Source organism: Bombus bifarius, unplaced genomic scaffold (genome assembly GCF_011952205.1).
Source record: "Bombus bifarius isolate JDL3187 unplaced genomic scaffold, Bbif_JDL3187 scf7180000009761, whole genome shotgun sequence".
NCBI classification, from domain to species: Eukaryota; Metazoa; Arthropoda; class Insecta; order Hymenoptera; family Apidae; genus Bombus; species Bombus bifarius.
Window position 1 is genome coordinate 685,200 of NW_022885321.1, and position 20,859 is coordinate 706,058.

Sequence of the window (20,859 nt, forward strand, 5' to 3'; positions counted from 1 at the left end):
AAACCTTAAAAACTATTTAAATAATGACCCCAAAAAAGGAAAGGAAAGAAAGGAAATCAAGTAGCTATTCAATAATTCCGAAGCTGAAATTCACGGGCAAAACCAATCGTATCTTCGTCGCAGATCATCCCCAATCCCCACGATTAAAATCCTCTCATCGACAAATTCCCATAATAATCCGGAGGTATCTTATCCCGGTAATGTATTCGCAAAAGCAAAAGATGGTTCGCATATGTCAGACCTCAGTGGATGGTCCGGTCCAATTACGAGTTACCAATCATCGCGTACTTCAATCCGGACCATCGACGAGTAGCCTCGCACTTTTATTGCCGGTGCAGTGTTATCGCACGTACAGATCTATACTTACACACTCGTACCACACACCACACGTGGAGTCCGTGGATCCAAGTTGCTCTTATCATAACGACCGTGCGTGTTGGTCGGGGATTAATCGATTTAACACGATTCCTCGAAGCGACGACGGATGTGTTAACGAGCGGCGGTTCCCAGATAACATCGCGGACATGGTTCTCGTCGCCGTCTACCGAATTATAATTGGTCCGTAATTAATGACACTGTTCGATTATTGACAGGTGGAGCAATGCCGGGGCGAGACGCGAGCAACGCGAATTACGCGCGCGTTGCATGGAACCGCGCCCCTTTTTTTCAGGCTCCGCTTATTTTCGGACTTAATTACCTGTGATGTTACGGCATAATCAGCGATCGGGACCACAGACCCCCGTTTTCGGACGTTATCGATCTACGGAGATATCAAATACGCGCCAAACGTCGTTTTACCACCATACACGTACCTTTCATCGGTGAATCAGCTACTTGATTCCCGTTTCGCGCACCGCCGATTTAAATTATTCGCAAAATTATATGGGTGGTACGAGGAATTCACTGGAATTGGCGATGGAAAAAATCACATGGTATCCGTTGTTTATGGCTTCCGCTTATAAGGTTGATTTGACCATTTAATTGGCCGATCTTCATTTCCGTTCTTTCTTATTCTTTTCTTTTCTTTTTTTCTTTTTTTTTTTTTGATCTGGTTTGATTTTCTTTAGGGAGAATATCTTATCGTAGGATGTTTGCAAGATATTTCAATTTGGGAATGGGAGAAATGGAGGTGAATGTGTTGCTTCATTCGTGAATCATTATCATCTAGAAGCTTTAGTTCAATATTAACTTCTTAAAATTTAATTCTTCTTTTATTCTTCTTCTTTGGTTTCTTAAAGGTTTTCTTCGTTTTCTAAATGGCGTTGAATGTATTGCTTGATATTTGAACTACTGATCATCCATGAAAATTGGAAATTTTGGTACAGTGACAAACCCATTAAGATCCCCATAATATTGCATCTGTTATATATTAATTAGAAATTTATATAGATAGAATTAATCATCTATATATAATTATTCAATTAACATACAAAATATATAACAAAATAATGAGATAAAGAGATTTACTAAACTCTCAGTGGATTAAAATAAAAGAGCGAAGGATGAAGAAGGATGAAGTTGTACTTCCCAGTTTCTGATACTTCATAACCGAAATCTGAAATAAAATTAAACATAGTGAATAAAAAACATAAAATTAAATACTTAGAATGAAATAAATGATTGATTAAATTAATTCGGGAGATCGAAGAATAACGTACACGTTACCGATATTGTTCGTATCATAATACTTATTATTCACTAATGATACTTGTCCATGACATGTCATTCATAAAAATGCACGAGTGTCTGTATACGAGTGGTGTATGGTTTGATTTGCAGTGTCTTTCTTTGTTTGAGAAGGGTCGATCGATCGATCGACCGATACAAATGGTTTCAAATATGTATGCGTGTACTGTGGATTTGAAACATTCGCAAGTAAAAGTTAATTACGAAGAGACGAGGACGGGAGTATTGATACGACCGTATGTGTATATATATATATCTTATCGTCTTGGTATCAAACCGAGGAGAGAAAGACATGAAATCAACGTGAATGTATTATATACAACGTCGTAACGTTACAATGCCTTTCGATAATAACAGTTAAAAAACCTATTTTTTTAATCGATATAATAGTTTAACAAACACAGCCTCGCGGTTCGTGAAAACTTAATCGATTATACAACGGAAGATCGTTTTAATCGAACGAGTTCCGAACGTGTTTTACCTTTTTTCCTTCTCGACTCGTCTTCTTTTTCTTAAATCCTTTTCTTCTTCGTTCTATCCTTTTCCTTTTCTTTTTTTTTTTTTTTTTTTGATGTCTTTTCCACGATATACTTAAAATACGTTTAACATATCCTTCTACTAATACGATTTTTCAAAGAGTTTAAAATACTTTTTGCAATGCGAGCTGGCTACTTTGAAAACAAAACGACACGCTGCTCTTGTGCTGGCAATTATCTCTACTTTCAGCGACAACCATATCCAAAATACTTTTACGCCCCTTGTAGTCAATACGTCGTTTCCATTTTGATTCTGTCTTTCATTCTTCATATTTATCTTATTAACGATATATGCTCGTTACACTAAATGAAGAACTACTGCTTTCCCGTAGTATCACAAACTAATAAAAGTAAGGAAATTTGGCAAGCATTTTTTCATCAATTTCTCTTTAAAAATTCAACGTTGAAAATTTATCCGTTGTAGACAGAAGAAAGCGAAGAAACCATAAAAGTTATGTTAAAAATTCGAAGTTGATCAGTCTTAAACGTTGTGTATTAAAAACCCTGTAACACACTCTTAACCCTCTCCTTTCAGCAACGATTTCAACTGGACAAGGGGCTTGTGCACTAATCTTCGCATTCTATACATAAAAAGACATCGAATAATCATCGACTTATCGAATAACCATCAATTATCACGACGAGGAAAACACAATTTAAGGAAAGAAAAAACAAAAGGGAATACCTGGAACAAACCGTTGAAATTCTATCAGCTCGCATCGCGGCGAATAAGTGTCGAATAATGACTGAACCCCATCGTAAAACCAGGTTACACCGAGACTTGACAAATGGAAAAAGATTGATTCATTGAAAAAAGCGCGATACACGTCTTACAATGCGCATCGACGAGGGACAACGATTATAATCCTATCGTATATTATGTATACTCGCCTAAAATCGAATTGATATCGGTATTAATGACCTCAGTAAATTCCGTCAATAATATCACAACACAATTAATTCCGCTTTTCGTTCACTTGATCTCGTACGCGCCCAGATTGCCCTTGCGCCTCCTGTACACAGTCGGCTGCTGCTCGTTCGTATGATTTCCTTGAACGATCGAGCGTTTCACGTTTGCCCGATATTCGTCTTCGTACGCGTGTAGATATAAATTTTTTAAAAAGATTTGATTATCCAGCTCAGATGGTGGCAGGAATCGTTTAGAGCGACTTTGTTGTTGAGCCTCGAGCTCTTTGAACGTAAACAGCCTGGTCTTCTCGTCGTCGTAGGCCCTGAACCTCTTTGTAGCCCATTGCTTCTCGCTCCTCCACGACGACGAGCCGGCAATGTTGTTGGTGCTCTTCTTGTTGGCTATCAGCAGCTCGTTCAGGGACAGCAGCCTCCTCTTCTGACGCGGAGGACCACTGTCCTCGGATGCGTTTCGTATTCGCTTGCTGCGGTGCTTTGGCACTCCTTCTTTGGCTGGGATCTCGTTGTCCAGCATCGAAGACTCGTTACTGGCCATCGTCGAAGATCGATTATCGCGCGCCTCGATCTGCCTCGGCGTCGCCAGCGTCGTAGTCGTGCCGCTTGTCGTCGACGTGCTCGACGTCGTCACCGTACTGCTGCTACTGTTCTCCCTGCCAATGGCGACGGTCGTGCTCGTGAAAAACGAAGACGCCGTTGTCGACGGTTCCCCCTGCGTCGTGTCCTCCGTGTTGTTTAATTTAGCCTCTATGATATGTTTGAAGAACGCGTACATCTCACCTACTGTGAAAGTTGTGCCGTTTCGCACGGTGAACTTGTCGATCTTCATATTTTTGATCAGCTCCTCGGTGGCGTTCCGGGCCTCCAACATAGACAGTTTTTCGGTTACGTAACTGTTCACGAATTCGTAGAATCCCTTGTAATAATTTTTACGATGCTTCTTCTTGTCCTTTGATTTCTTCCCCTTTTCTCCGTGAGATTGGCCTTTCTTCTTTGAATCCTTTCGATTCTGCTTCTCGTTCCAACGCATTGACTTATTATAAAATCGCATGATCCGCTCGAACTCTCGTTTAAGTTTGATGAATTCTCTCTGGTTTCGAATTTCAAATTCCGAACGACCTCTGCCGGAATTATTCTTCCGAGATTCGGATAAATCTACGTGGAAGAAGTTTTTACTCATAGCGTTTAGAAGATCGTGCATACTGCCGTTGGTAGAATTGTTAGATTGTCTGGCGTCCATGCGTTGCAGCTTACGATAGACGATTTTGAGAAAGTCGATCGTCTTCTCCTCGCGAAGACGCGATCTGTTTCCATGGCCTGGATGCTTCTTCCACGATAGAGCTTCAGTGCTGTTGTCGTGGTGGCTGGAGTTCGAGTTCTTCGCCTCGATCTTGTGCTTCGAGTGCTCTTTGCTCTTGTTCATCTCGAGATGCAGCAGCTTCTTGCCGATCTTGCGGAAGAACCCGATGAATTTTCTGGAAAAAGATTTAGTTCGACTTCCTAAGGACAGATATCCCAGTAGAAATTAAACTTCAAATTCCCCTATTTTTTCTCTACTTTATCTGTTTATAAAAATTGAAATATAAATAATGTAATCATAAATGCAAAATTCTTATACCCACAGTTGAAATACAAGCGACATTTAAATATTTCAAAATGAAATTTACTATATGTATCCCCTTTCCAATTATTCAAGATTAATCGTAATTCCTTATAGTTAAAAAATGTCTTACATCTCCGAAATACCATTAGGAAGCATTAAAAATTATACGAATATATAATCGTTTATTCAATGGAAGTATTTTAATCAAACTTTTTATCATTGACAAATTTTTGTTTTTACAATTATCTGTTAAAGAGATGCAAGTGTTCTTTGGTCATATTAATGTTTATTTTTGTTTACATATACTTATTCACTTCATGATGTTTTAATTCCAGTTAATGTATAATATATTTAGGTACGTATTAAAGATCAATAGTTCTAGCGTGAATACCAATCATCAATGGCTACCATGTCGATCAACTTTCTTCTTAAATCAACATTCGATTCTGAATCCTACAATTCATTCATAAATATAATAGAAAAATCTTCAACTTACCTGTAATTCATAGTAAGATCTTCCTCATTCACAGATCTTCGACGTCTGCTCCATCTGAGCCTAGGGTGCTGTCCAGGAATGCACTTGGGCAGCTCCTTAGGGCTCCAGCTTCCTCCAACACAAGTTGCTCCAGTGGGTCCATCATCCAGGACGTATCCTTTGTCACAATCATACATAATCTGCTTGTTATTCACAACCTTCTTCACATATGGCCTATAATCATAGACTCCCATGTTGCCCATCAAGAAGACCTTTCCATTCTCGATGAAACCAGGGAAAGGACAAAACACTTGCATGCAGTGAGGAATTTCTCCGATCCAATTTCCATATTGACATTTCACCGATCTCGTGATGTTGTCTGGCCCATCTTTGACAAGTTCAAAGCCATCTTTGCACTTGAATATCGCTTTCATTCCGTGATCGGTTTTGGGTGCTATCACCATCCCATTTTTGGGCGATTTAGGCAATTGTTTACACCTGGCTGGCGAGCAACTGGGCACGATGGACCACGTGCCATTATTACAAACTACGGGCGTGTTGTTCGCAGCGAATTCATAATTTTCTTCACAAAAAACTAGCAATCTCTCGCCATGCTCGACCACAGTCACGTTGTTGATGTGATCCCTATCGTGGCTGGCCACCGTGATGTTACCGTTTTCTATTTGAGGCACGACGCAAGGTGCAAGACACTGCGGCAATGGATAACGCCACTTTCCGTCGATCTGACAAACCGACGAGGTATTTCCCTCGAGCTTCATGTGGTCGTTGCAGCGGAAAATTATGCTGGCACCCAGACCGGTACCTGTTGGAGTCAGCGTATAAAGAGGTCAGTCCGGATTTACGTGGGTTTCGTTATTTTTGAGAATATGAAACAAGAGTTTTAACAGTTTGCCGTTCGGAATTTTGACTGGTTTTGAACAAAGGAGAATTTAGGATATTGTGGAAGTAAATAAAAGAAGCAACATGGGAAATTTAGCTTGAATGATGCTTAATCCATTGTTGTAAATGTTTTAATATATTTGTTGCGGTGTATAGTTTTGCGTAAATAAAGCTTTTACCGGTAACAAAGAATATCGATAGAGCGAGAGATTCATTTTGAATGATGTTTAATCTAATGAGATATTAATATGTCTGTGTGTGAATGTAACATTGTCCTGATGCTTTCCTGATGATTTCATATAAAAGAAATTTTCAAAAAATTACGAAGATGTAAGAATATCGATGGAATAGAAAATCCACTTTGAATGATCCTTCATTTAAAATAGAATTAAGTATTAATATTTAAATATGATGTAGGGATTAAAATGTAAAAGTTTGTCATTCTTCTTACGAAAAAGATAATTCCATATTAATCGAAAGAACATTGAGGCAAATATTCAATTATTTGAATAAGTATGTCTCAAGTAATACCTTATCAACTCTATATCGAATAAAACGCCTAAACTTTCCAAACCAATATCTATACAAAATCCTTTCCACGATATTCTCAGCGTATCATACTGTTTCGACCGCAAAATAGTTGCAACATTCTCATAAACTTCTACTATTGTTTATTCTCGTAACGACGCGATTATTAATAAACACGGCGAAGAATTTTCTCCGCTCTTCCATCGTGCGACTCACCCGCCTCGATATTCTCAATCCAACCGTTGTACAGAACACCAGGTGAACCGCAATTAATCTCCTGGCAGGTAGGTGTCTTTCCGGTCCATTTTCTATCTGCCCCGCAACGCCTGGTCGTCGCGCCGACCACTGTGTATCCATACTTGCATTCGTACGACACGATGGAATTGTATGCATACGAAGTGTACACCGCGTTCCCGCTCACTGGATTCTCCGGTTTCGGACATTGCACCGTTGTAACCTGAACAGAAAACATTTCCTGCTTCGAAACGTACGTACACATACACTACTGGTCATTATTGAACAAATTCGCGATCACTTTCTCAATTTTATTTAAATATATCGTATCTCTTTAATTTTGTTATTCATACAAAATTGATATTCTTTTTTTTTAATTTAAATATGATTAATTAACGCGTTGACTATCACACAAATTTTATATTCTTTAACCTGGAAGCTGTGATGTATTGAAATATACTACACCATAACATTTAACTTTTACAAAATATTATATCGTATTTGCGCACACTTTTTTGATAATATCCTGTAAATCATTCACGTTGTTGAAAATTTTCTAGTTCATGAAAATTATCTTATTTCGATCATTGTAAAAATTTTAATAAAACGTGGGTCACCGATTACCACCGTGGCAGTCAACGTGTTAAGAATGATTAATTATTAACTAGTCGTAAGAGATGTAAGACTTCTGATTTTTATTTCCATAAATTTCGCTGTGAAAATGCTTTTTCAGCTGATACAAATTTGACTCATTAGAAGCCAACGTTAACGCGACATTACATTTACAATTTCTTTTCAATCAGTTTACATAAGCAAATTCTGGTCCTTAACATTGTGTGTATGGAAGGAAATCTCAAAGATTCGCTTAATATTTTTTTCGCCGCTATATTTTCCAAGTATGCAGATCCTACAATTATATGAAATTTGATAAATTATGACAAACTATCGTTTGGCCCTTAATGCGTTCAGTTGACATTTTCTTAGATTCGTTGATCCCATAGAACATATAATTATTTTAAATTTTTGTAGCATCCAGTTAAAAAGGATGAAGAATAAAAATAAAAGGTATAAAAAGGATTCAAATAAAAAGGGAACGGAACATGAAGAAACAAGTTTCATATGTCGCGAAAAACTCTTACTTGCACACATTGTGGTGATTCTTTAGGAGTCCATGTGCCATCTGCCAAGCATAGCTTCTCCGCTTTGCCAACTAATTCGTAGCCATCCATACAATGGTACGACACACTACAATCGTACGTATAACATTCGCCTTGAACAGAAAACAAACGTTGCGATTTCGCCTAAGAATCCTTATAATTGAAATAATATAAGATGAAAATGGTTCACATCAAGTGTCTGCTTATATAGGTTTCTACAAGTTAAAAATATATTCAAAAAAGATAAATTTCTAATAGAGATCAAAGATTTAATCGGTATCTAATATGTAATAATTATTTCTTTAGAGAAATTCATTTCAGTTTCTGTTCAGTTTTCATACGAAAAATAAATACATGGCTATTGTCAACGGTGCTTCTGCACCATCGGTGGTAATGAGCATTTCAAAAATGTAATTCTATGACAACGTATATAGAATTATGAAGTAGAATATTACTATCGTTGAGTATGATAAAATTATTTTGTATTCCAAATTTCCAGTAATTTGGACGAATTTTAAAATCCTTGCTATGTATTAAATATTCGCTATTCTCTTCTTTCTTGTTCCATACAATAAGCGACAACTTCGAAGTACATAATCGGAATAATTCGATCACCATTGTATGATCACAAATAAATTCTATTCCATGTGTAAAGAATCCTCGCGCGTTTCTAAATAAAGAGAAAATTGTCTAACAAACGTTACTGTCTGTTAAACTTGCGAATGAAGTAGTTAAATACCGACAATTATGATATGAAACCTGTAGTAAATGAATCTAAAAGAAAAATACATAAAATAGCACATAATATCAAATATAAGAAGTCTTTATCCTTTTTTTTCCAAAAAAAATTATTCAAATCTTCAAAAATGCACCGCTGTATTTCTATAGTCTCCACGAAATATTACGAATGAATCATTTTTACTACTCTCATAATATCAAATAATGAATATCCTTCTAACGGTTCAATTTCTCAACAAAGATTCGGTTATTCTTATATTATATATCTTCTCCCACTAAACCGTAACAAACCACTCCTAAAGCCAAAATGATACATACCCGCGTACCCGCCGTTCGCAATATCCGCGGGAGGTCCACATTTCTGCGGCTCGCAGGTGATGTCAGGTCCAAACCAGCTAGCAATACCTTCCATCAACAGGCACCTCGCCTTTCTGATACCGGTAGTCGTGTAACCATGGTCGCAAAAGTACTGAACTTCGTTGTCCAAGTCGAAAGTGGTCTGTTCAGAGAGCGCGTTGTGTCGCGCGTTTTTCACCTTAGGCGGCTGAGAACAGAAGGAACTGACATCCTTCTTGCAGGAAGGCGTCGTGCCGGTCCATTTACCGTCGGCCCTACACGTTCTCTCGGTAACACCGACGGTGAAATAATCAGGATCACAAGTGTAATGGACTTGATCGCCGAAAAATCTTCCAGTCTCCGACTTCACACCGTGCTGAATATCGCCCAGCGCCGGGCATTCTCTCTCAGGCTTGATGCAAGACATCCCGCAAACACCGTCGCATCTGCACTTCTTCTTCTTGCTCTTGCAATCTTCATCGGTAGAACACTTTCGCAGACACTTCTGGCCGAGCAATTCCGCCTGTCCCTCGTTTCTTGGACACGCCGCCGACGGGGAATTCCTCGGGTTCTTGTATATGCGTCCGTCATCGTCCACCTCCGGTTTCGTTTGATAACTCTGCTCATCGGTGTCGTCGTCCTCGTCGTCCTCGTCGTCCCAATCATCGTCATCGTCGTCGTCGTCGTCGTCAGCCGCTTGTTGTATGAGTCTCGCTTCCGATACGAGGAAAAACATATACACAAGCAGAAGATGGAACAAAACGAAGCCGCCGGGTCTCATTTTATCAGGCGTTTGTCTGATACTGCTCGTTTCCCGGACAAAACGACTCACACGCGTTTCGACGCCGACCGAACAACTCGTTTTATTCGTTGAACTCGTGAGTAACGACGCGTTGAGAGAACGATTTACGAGACGGGAGACACAAATTGAAAAACTGTTTCACCAGAGATGATGATCACCAGACGCGGTGGCCCATTGAACGGTACTCCGTTCCGGAAGCTCCGCTTAAAGTAGCAGCAGTCTCATCCCGAGGCACCGCGCGCACGAGGACGACGTCGTTTCTCTCGCGACCGTGACTATTAATCGAGTCTGCCTCTTCGGCGTCCAGGAGGATTAGGACGGTATCTCTGTCTCTGTCTCGCTCGCCACCTCTCTGTTCCTCTAACTCTGTGGCAATTTTTTTCTTTATTGTGCGGACTGCGGCCCCGTGCTGCCGGGAATTCGCGGATACTCGCGCATCTCTGCACGCGCATTCAGCCTGTTCAATACATCTCCTCACTCGTGCAGCTTCCAGCAGATGGCGAGGGACAGGGGAAAAGCCCTCGGAGTTGCGCAGAAACGTGCCATCCTCCCCTTCTATCCCGACACATACACCCCCCCTTTTTCAACCGTTATACGTTCTTGTAAGGGGGTGGCTTCGATATAGTTTTATACACGGTTACAGTCGGCAACATGATTCATTCGCCTCGCGTCTAGAACCGTATCGAATATGTTCCTCTGATCAAGACAAATCTTCTTCCTTCCTCCATTTATATTTGTTAGATTTGTTTGCCATATGTCGGAGGCGGAGGAATTGCGACGTGTTAACTTCGTGTAACATGTATTTTCTCTGGTTCCAGTATCCGAAAGATGGTTTTGTGGTAGGAGTAAGATATTTCTCGAGTTGGATTTTAATACTTGGATTATGAAAAGAAAGTTTTATGGTAGGCGTAGAGAATAGGTGTCTGTGACATAATGATGTAGGCTTTAGCATAGTTGCTTAGAGATGATGTAATGACACGACATGAATATAGCACGATAACGATTAATTAAGATTACAAGAATGTTATCGGGAAATAGATATCCGACATGTGATATAAAATTATGTATCACGATAGTTAATTCTTTAAATCATGAATTATAATATCGTTAAATCTTTCTTCTATATACTTGATCATTTTTCTAGTAACATATATTCTACTTGCAGATCCTTTTCGTATTCAACAAATCATATATATTTAGTTACCCACAATTTTCTCTTCTTTACGATAACTATAAAAAAGATAGACACGTCATTGCACTTCTTATAGTATTTGCATACTTATTAATTAAGTCCATGTATATAAATTTTGTATCATCTAGTCATTGTCATATGACTACAAAAATTTGATACTATAAAAATGAAATGTATAGAACTCAATAGAGAACGCTTCATTGAAAAATAAGGATGCGCATCGATACTTTTTGTAATCACTTTTCCCGTAAACTTTTAAAATATCTTGTTTCAGAGGGTGACAACAACTTAACTTACCTTTAACCTAACTTGTCAGCGTAGTTTCTCAATCCCCAATATCATTACCTTCCCTCTAGAGATACCGTAGTTTCCGTAGTTCATACTTTCGAGAACCTAGTATTACAACAGTTTTATGTAAATTTCCTCTGAACGAGGATAAAAATGGAGAAGTTAAGGAAAACCTATTTCATATACCGGCGTACGCTTCGTAAGCAAACTTTCTTCCTTTCACGAGACACAGTCGCCAGGATAACGCGCCTCTCGATTCCTTCGAGCTAGTCCTTCCTGAATAGGAAGTTTCGTTTGCTGGAAAACGTTCCGCTATTATTCGAAACGCATAGAACCACCAGAATCTCCGCCGTTCCTCGATTACATACATTTTCGCGTTGCTCTCGAGAAAACGTTACTCTTTCGCAACACGAAGGTGCCGCGCGCGCCACGACACGCGAAAACGCCACGCTCCCGTTAACGCGTCGAGTCACGAAAGCTAACAGCACCTGCAGCCACTTTCTAGCCCGTTAACACGTTACTTCGCCGTCCAGACAAATTGTGGCAAACCGCCTGTAACCTCGATCCACCACGAGTTAAACGATCCCCAACACGTCTCGATCGGCCTCAACTGCTCAATCAAGTCGTTCGAGACTAAAACCGGGGATCGAAAACGAGATCTTCTCGCGTGACACCACAATCTTAGGATTTTTTTCGATATGCTTTACTAAGCTTCGAAGGACGGTCGCTTTTACGGTTACTCGGTTCGATTTGCATGATAAAACGTAGCAATATGCGAAGGAATGATAAGATGGGTTTGATTGGTTATAGCGTAATTTCATTTTCTTGTGTAGGATCGTAAATCCTGTGAACTTTCATACATTTATATGTAGATGTTGATTTGAAGTTACAAAAATCGACAAGTATACACGGAATGCAAATATGTAACTTATAAAAAGATACAAAGAGAGCCAGTAATTATAGCAAAATCAAAAGTATAGAGTAAACATATTTCATATTACGCTTCATTTTCGATAAAATCGTACTTGGCAATTTAATATACGTGAATTTGGCAACTTACCAATTGGTAACTTATAATTGGTACTTACCAAATGAATAAACAAACAACAGAAGATTAATCTACGTGCGAAAATAAGTGAAAAACATAGAATACAATTTTCCTATTCAAGTTCTCATTTCCACGAAAACAGAGTTTCAACAGATATGCTTTTTCCAGAAACTGAAAGTCTCATGAAAAAGATTTATTCCACATTCCTGACTTGCCAGTTGCTACCGTAATTTCTGAGATAAAATGTCCAAAGTATAGTGTTTGTTACAATATTTAATAAGTAGAACAATCGTTTTCTTAGATTCTATTCTGTTAACTATATTCATACGTATAATTGCAATTTATATACAGTAATATCCAGAAGAAAATTTAAAGAATAAAACGGAAGAAACGTTATAATTTTGCAAAAGTGAATTATAAATGACGATAAAAATGAATGTATAATATAATTATTATAAATTAATATAAATTAATATAATAAACGACAAGAAAGATGTTGATACAAATTGTGATTATATACACGAGTGTCAGTTTTAAACTTTCTTCTGTCCGCCATTGTAAAATATGAAAAGCCATGAACTTTGATTATAGACAGTTTCTTATCTCTAGATAGTACGATCGTCAGATCGAAAAACTGAGGAATAGTAAAAGATATCAAGGCGTGGGTAGTAGACAGGAGATCGGTTTTCAGCGGACAAAACTCGATCCTTTGCTAACCGTGGCAGACCATTCAAGGTAATCCTCCCGGTTCCAAAGTTAGAGCCGTCGTCGTTAGAATAAGCCCGTGTCCACCATTGTCTTCGTAACGATCGTAATCAATCGGTACGGTTCGATGCCTCGTATACACGCCGTAGGTGATCCCTGGCCCAATCTCAGCTATCAGCTTCATCGTTCTCGCCGTGTGTCTCCCGGATGTCTTCATTTGTCTTATTCAAATGAGACGCCTAAGGACAAGGCTTTCGTGTTTTCGGAGCTTTAAAGTTTTGCTTGAAGTCGTATTTTTATCGGCGAAACAATATTTGGTGCACTTTTCTCCCTTAGTTTTATGGTCGTTTTATATTGGGGTAAAATTTAATTGGAACGTATTGGTGCGAAAGGGTGTGAATTGGAAGGTTACATAATTTATACGCATTATCGAAGGTAATTTGGAAAGATTGCTGATATCTTTTGATGGGGGAAAAAATAAACGTAGTAACATGATCAGGATTCCAATTGTCCCCAACATCATCAAATATTCTTTTCATTATTCAACAGAATTGGTTGTTTTCATCTCGCGCAAAATTACTTTTGTTAACAGTGTTCTTCAGAACTATGGAGAACAATTATAATGCATTTACACATTTACATAACTGTTATAAATGGAAATTGTATGCAAAACAGTTTAATTTCGAAAAAATATTGTCGAACAGAAATTGGTTCATTCTTCTCCTCTTTTTTCTTCAAAATAGGGTATTACCCTTTTCGATGCATTCTGTATAATATTCCTGTAGTGACTGTGAAATGAAAAAGAAATAATAATTACGATTGCATTAACGAAGACGAAATTCATGAATATCTTTGTCCATAAGTATAACTTCTTCCATTCGATTGGAGCGAATGCATTGAAATTCAGTATTCAACGAGTTCGTAGAACTAATTTCCAAGACTGATCGCGTTTGCAATATCGTGGGATACAAACGACACAACTTTTCCTCTCAGTGACAAGGTGAATGGCGACTCGGAGGGTTATTCATTGTCGGGAGTGTATCTTCGTTTGGACGCGACTGTCAGGTGAGATTGACAGAGTGGCAGTAACTCGGTAGCTGAAAATGGGAGTGGCTGAAAGACGAGAGGACAGCTCGCTCAGCGACATCCCCGTGGCGCCTCTTCGCGGATCCTCCGACCAAGAAATAAGGACATAAGAAATCAGTGGCTCTCAACGTGCTTTCCTTTTATTTTACAATATTATTTTGACCAGAAATGTAACTATTATGAAAGAAATGCAAATAGATCTTTTCTTCCATGTCTTAAAAGCTTCAGTTTCGAAAAATGAAAACCATTAAAAAATAATTTATCACCCATCGCAGCTTGCTATGTACTATCTTATTTCCTTAAAGTATGAGATATTTGAGTCGCTATTGTAAATTTTTAGTATCTTTTATTTTTTTCAAGCGTAAAATTCGTATATCTTAATTTTTTGTCTTATTACAAAAAGCATTCTTTGATCATTTATAATACAGTTGTACTATTTCGATAACTATTTTACAATTTTAGTTTTTTTCTAACGAACACACAGTTCCACCAGAAAATCATTACCAGCACTCTGGGAGAAATTATATGACGAGCTATCGAAGTTTTCTAATTGAGGAAATTTTCAGAGAAAATTTAATTACCTGGTTGCAACCTAGCCCAACTCTTTCTCAATTAGCTTCACTTCATTTCATTTATATTCGACACTCCTCCTTCTTTTATTAACAATCTACCTTCATCAACTAGTTTCAAACTGATTCAAACGAGTTGCTTAATATCAACAATTTCAAAAATTTACAAGCAATTCCAATAAAAGCTTCGGTTACAATGACCATTTTCGAAGCACATAATCAGAGCCCGTCACACGTCAAACAAACTGAACGGTTCTTAATTAGAAATCCACGGTCGAGAAGAATCTCCCTAATTATTAAGCTTGTGTAAGCATAGAGACGAGATCCTCTTTGTTCGCATAATGGCTCCATAAGAAATGATCGAACCGTGAATAGGCAAATCAGCATCCTTATTAAATAAACGAAACGCGCGTTCGTGGCATGAGATTCTCTGCGAAAACCAGTTTTGTTCTACTTGTTTCATCAAATGAAGAACGTCCTTTTTGTCTCGCAGTGGGCGGTATAGCCGTCTCACGAGTTGAAAGAACGATGAGCTCACGGTGTCAGCTTACAACTACGTGCCTACGTTATGTCACGTTATCTTTTTTAATTTATCTTCCCATTGAAACAAAACAAAACTGATAATAAATACAGCGGGGTGTTTCCTTTGCTCACTAACCGAAGAAAACTATCTCGATGCTCGAGGTATCGATCGGTAAATTCAGCCGGATTGAAGTAATACGCTGTTCCGACGTTCGTAAGACTTCACAGGCATATGAAGATTGCATAAGTTGGCTCATATGCGATATGCTCTAAAAATCTTCTTCAATCTGACTTCAAATAGACTTCTATTCTGATTAGAAAAAGTTACGCAACTTTGTTGGTTTTCATAACCTTTTCACGATCTACGTATGTCACAATAACAGTTCAAAGAACTTTTCAGTATTTTGATTTTAGTCTATTCTAATTGGAAGGTTCACTGCGAAAACATGGTTCTTTGAGTATCTCGTTTTCTCAATCAGTTTTCAATAAATTGAAAAATTCCTAGAAACATTGAAACTACCGATGGCTAAAGTAGAACAGAAAACGAGTAAGTACATGTACGAAGAAATATGTAATGCAGGGAAAAATGTAAAAATACACCGTTGTAAATCTATAAAATTTCTGTAAAAAATTGGATTTATCGGACCACTTTAATAGTTCTAACTTTCATTAAAATTGCTAATGTTTCAAACTCGAATGATCACGAAGGAACACAGACATTGATTCAACGTTAATTAAAAATACGAATTTAGTGACAGAATTTTTAACAGACACAATAATTTCCCTCGCAACAGGTTCTCATCGTACATCCAATTTAAATATCCTCATTAGCGTCGAGGGAGTGGCAAATTTTTGAAAGTTTCAGCGAAATTCCACACGTTTCCAGGATCGTTGTACGTCAATTACGCAATTCAGTTTTCCTGAATCTATTATTCTCTTTAAAATTTCTTCGGGGTATGACATGCACATATAACGAGGCAAAATTATGGTCCACGATTTTTACACCGAGACAGTGATCAATGTGTCTCCTCACATATAATTCGATCGCGATCTTTTATGTTGGATCAGAAGCGATTGTAGTTGACGCTAGAACCTACTATTACGCCGTGGTGAAATTGATTTCAACCGATACTATTCTCAAGATAAGAATCAGCGAACCTTCTCTGCGTCACAACTTTATGTATATCCAGATTAGTTCCGCGATATCGTTTGGTACCTTTATGCTAGAAGATCTTTTAGAATGGAGAAACAAATAGCGACTTCAAAGTTGGAGATATTGTTTAGAACTTAATTATATAAAGAAGTGATAAGATAGTTGAATAAACAGGAAAATGACAATTGAAGAATTTGAAAGAAAAACCATCATGAATCATTCCAAATCAAAATTGAAATTTTTACATCTAATATTAGAACTAATCATGTCGTTTTCTTTTAGCCGTTATCGGCCCGATCGTATTTTCCTAATGTTGAAAAGTATCTCAAATCGAAACAGATATGAAAGTACCGTGATTATCCAATTTTATATTAAATTGTTTCCATGAAACATTAAAAGCCTTTCTGTTTATTGAAACATAAATAAGGTTGGAGTATAAAGATTCAAGGATTGTTGCAAGGTAATCAAAGTGTAATATAATCATAGTAAATAACGAGTGAAATTCGAAGAATTAAGAGTCAAAGTCCTTCACAGATCGGTGACCAACGTTACTATTCTTTAATGGGATGTTCAAGTTATAAAATTTGTTATAAGAAAGAAGAATTTAATTTAAATTTTACATAATGTACGAAGGAAAGAATTTCATCTTTCTTGAAACTTCATTAAAATAATTTCTTTTCTAAAAACTTAGGTTTCATCAAATGAAAAATGTTGATATTTGTACCATTTTCCCCTTCAATTCTTCCTTTGTTTTTGGGAGGGATGGTTATCAAAGGGAGATTAGTATTTCTGTCGGGATTAAATAGAAGGAACGCATGACCGACGACTTACACACGCAAAGTTAAGTGGGTGGTAAGGCGCTTAGATTCACTCTAATCACTCTATTCACTACGAACGCCCCTTGAATGGGTGTTCAAAGCAGTCAATTGGTAACCTACATCTGGCTGCTGCATCACCTACATCCTGCATAACAGAAACTATCGTGTTAAGCGTTCTGAAATGTTGCATCTTCAAACATCCATCTGTCAATTTGCATTCCAGATCACCAACTACGAGCCTTTCTCGTCTAGTTGTACTACGACTCCTTCAAAAATTATCCAATTAGAATTTACAAATTTTCATCACGCATGTATTCAACCCCTGTATAAATTCTCTAAATTCATAAGTAATTCATAAGTAATTCATAAGTAATTTGTATTACTATGTACTACCTATTCTGACTTTGAGTTCTATTTTACTCCACAGTCCAGAGTATAGATTTTATGAAATTCAAGCTTGAATTCAGGTATTTCAAACAGCTATTTTGTTAACGAAAGAATTCGATAACTCAGAGTGATCAATTTCGTCTGGTGGAATGGTTTCTTTATCTAAGAATTCTCTATCTTTCTCGTGTTATGTTATCAAAGTTGATAAAAAAGTTAATCCCTCAACCATTTTTGTTATGACACATTTTTCGAATTAATAAACAATCTCGTCTCTTTCGTATTTATAGAAACACTTGCTTTCCTTTCACTTCCTACTATATTAAAATCTATGATCACGAAACGATATATATTAGGTGGCTAAGAAACAATTCTGCTAAAATGAAAAAAATAAAAAAAATTGAAACTTAAGCAGTTAATTATTTCGAATCGTAAATTAATCATAAAGTTACTTACGAATCCTTCCAGCATTTTCTAACATTCTTCAATTATTACCAATCCAAAACTTCCAGAAATCTCAAACATAGCAAGTTTCCAAGAAATGGCAAGAAAATCCCATAATCGTGGTAACTAAGATCCCAAACAAGTTCATAGAAAGTCAGCAGAATTTCCAGTGTCTGGTCGCCAGATCGTCTGGATCCACGCCATAATTAACTCGATAACGGTGACATTATTGGCCGAGAGCGTGCTTATTACCAGTGAGAATCGGTCGTTAAGGAGCACGAATCTCGGTGCAGCATCTCTACGAGACTATTTCCCAGCTTGGTTCCCGTTATTCGCTGGAGAGATGCACTCGTCCGCGTCCGCTCGCAGATGCGGCACGCGCGCCGATCTCCACGCTCCCGTAATCCTTTCCCGACACCCGTAATGGCCGGAATCGTGAATTCAATTGCCTCTGAATTGGATGCAGTCGCGAAAGAGCCCGAGCGTTGGCTTAAGGCACGTACGAACATGAAAGCCCAGCTTCGTGTATCCGTCGTGCACCAAGCGGACAAAGGAGAGGCCAGTGATTGCAGCGGAATGATCTTCTGAGTAGACGACGACGCGTTCGCTCTCGAGCGTACTCGAGAAAGAAGAGGAAATTTCGAGTGCAGTTCAGGGGGTGAATGGCGTCCGACTTCTTGCTGTTGAAAGTTTACAGGATGATTGGGATGTGTTTTGACGGAACTGTTGATTCGGTTAGGGATGTAGTCTTGTTCAGAGAAGTGCAGTGTGCTCGTAGGAGACGTTAGGGAGGTGGAGTAAATGGTTTCCAGTGTCCGGACTTTGGCTACCAGGGACATTTTAGAGTCGAGGATTAAAGACTTTAGTCAAAGTTAAATAGGTAGATCTACTTTATTTTAGCTTGTGTTTGATGTAAAAATGTACTATTATCCTGTATGTTGCTACTTAGAATATAGCTCTTGTAGCTCTAACATGTTAACTGGTAAGAGCTTAATTTCTGGACATCGGATACCAGAGAAATTTTGAGAGTTACAGATTACTGACTTTGACAAGGGTTAGATGGATAGATATATTTTGTTACAGTTTATGTTTGATAGAAAATAGTACTATTATTCTGTGTATTGAAACTTGGGAATGTTTAACCTTAACTTGTTAATCGGTAGAATTTAGTTTGTTAGCTGAAAACATCAATAATTATACAATTAAAAGTTGACAATTTCAAAATCGTTCTTGCACATGTAAATATCGTATCATTAAATTTTTAATAAAAACGAAAAAAATACGTTTCTCGTTCGATCATTCGTAAATGCCTCGAAGAACGTTAATTTACGTAACAAGCCATGAAACATTTGTCTGAAAAGTTTTCTCTGTTTTATAGCCTCCGAGGCAGTATCAGACACAGAAACTTTGTCGTCTGTTCCTTAAATTCAAGTTTCCACGCTGGCAAATGATATGTGTTCCTTAACTTTACATGCTGCGCAAACATATAAATCATGCGGTGGACAAATTTTAATTACTCTGGAGAATAACTCTGTATCAATATTCAATGATCAAAAGTCTGACCCTAAAACATTGTGCTCATTCAGTGTAATACAACGAATTCGAAACTTTATATACTTCGTCTTCAAACTTATAACAATTCAATTTGCCCTTACGCAGCAAATTATTCTAAAACAAAATTATGGATAAACGTAGAAAAGTAAAGTTTCTTGAAAAAGATATCAATGCGTACACTAACATACACTAGCGTACACTAGCTAGCCAGAAATATTAGAATACCTACTTGTTACATTTGTGAAAAAACTCTAACAAATTTCCTTTATTTTGTAACGTGACACGTGTAATACGAACGATACATTCAATTTCGCCATTTCAAATTTTCTAGTTTTCTCATTTTAGGTCTCGAGGAATGACTGTATGCAGAACGATATCTTCAAAATTTAAACGAAACAATTTACAGTCGAAAACGCTAAATCAATTTAAAATTCCAATAAGTCAAAAATAGGAAACAGAGAAAGACTAAAGATTCACGTTAATCAGAAGATAAAATGATAAAAATCAACGAAATTCGGCACAATAAAGTATCTTCTATCGAAAAGGTGTATCTCACCTCGAAAAAGTGCACCCAATTCGAGAGTCATCGAACATCGAACAGACATCGAAAAAGTCGAGAAGACGTCGTTCCAGATACGGTGCACCGTTTCATGGAAGCCAAAGCGGAGAATGGTGGAACAACAAGCAGATCCATAACAACGTTCGAGCCGGGTGAAAGTTCTGCTTTTTGACGCGTTGATTGCAGGTTTTCTTTCGCGGCGGCGCTTTTTGAGCCGCTTTCTGGCGGGGGTCACGTGAATCCGGCTGTCCCTCGCTCACGCGGAGAACTGGAGCACCGTGAAGCGCGGGATCATAGTAATTATGCGGCACCATGTAAAACAGATTCCCGTGGGCCCACCCGAGCCCACTCTGAGCCACGGCGCATACAATTATTAAGCCGTCATGTGTATAACGTAGCTCTTATCCGTTCTCGCGAACATGTTTTTTCGTTGGTTTTCACCCACGATGCCAGTGGAAAGTGACGGATTTTTGGTTTGTTAAACGATCGTCCTTTTATGCATAAAGAAGTAGATCTTAAAAATTTGTGAGTGAAAATGAAATAGAATAGACGAAACATAAAATTGCTGTACGTAGATTAAAGTATAGATTCAGGTGCATTGTGTGGAAAATTCAA

The 20,859-nt window shown here is 37.9% G+C and overlaps 1 protein-coding gene across 2 annotated transcripts; it reads right to left on the reverse strand.

Annotated features, from left to right (window-relative positions):
• Positions 1-1,393: 1,393 nt before the first annotated feature.
• Positions 1,394-10,386, reverse strand: LOC117215637. Of its 2 annotated transcripts, XR_004489164.1 has the most exons (6): positions 9,103-10,386; positions 8,029-8,159; positions 6,872-7,112; positions 5,249-6,050; positions 3,114-4,624; positions 1,394-1,555 (listed from the first exon to the last, which is right to left on the reverse strand). XR_004489164.1 is itself a non-coding variant. In XM_033462027.1 (5 exons), exons 1-5 carry the CDS (start codon positions 9,899-9,901, stop codon positions 3,196-3,198), a joined length of 3,402 nt encoding a protein of 1,133 aa, XP_033317918.1. In that variant the 5' UTR covers positions 9,902-10,386; the 3' UTR covers positions 2,233-3,195. The 2 variants fall into 2 exon arrangements, 1 of the variants encoding a protein (XP_033317918.1); XM_033462027.1 differs by lacking the exon at positions 1,394-1,555 and having other exon boundaries at positions 2,233-4,624.
• Between the last annotated feature and the right edge of the window lie 10,473 nt (positions 10,387-20,859).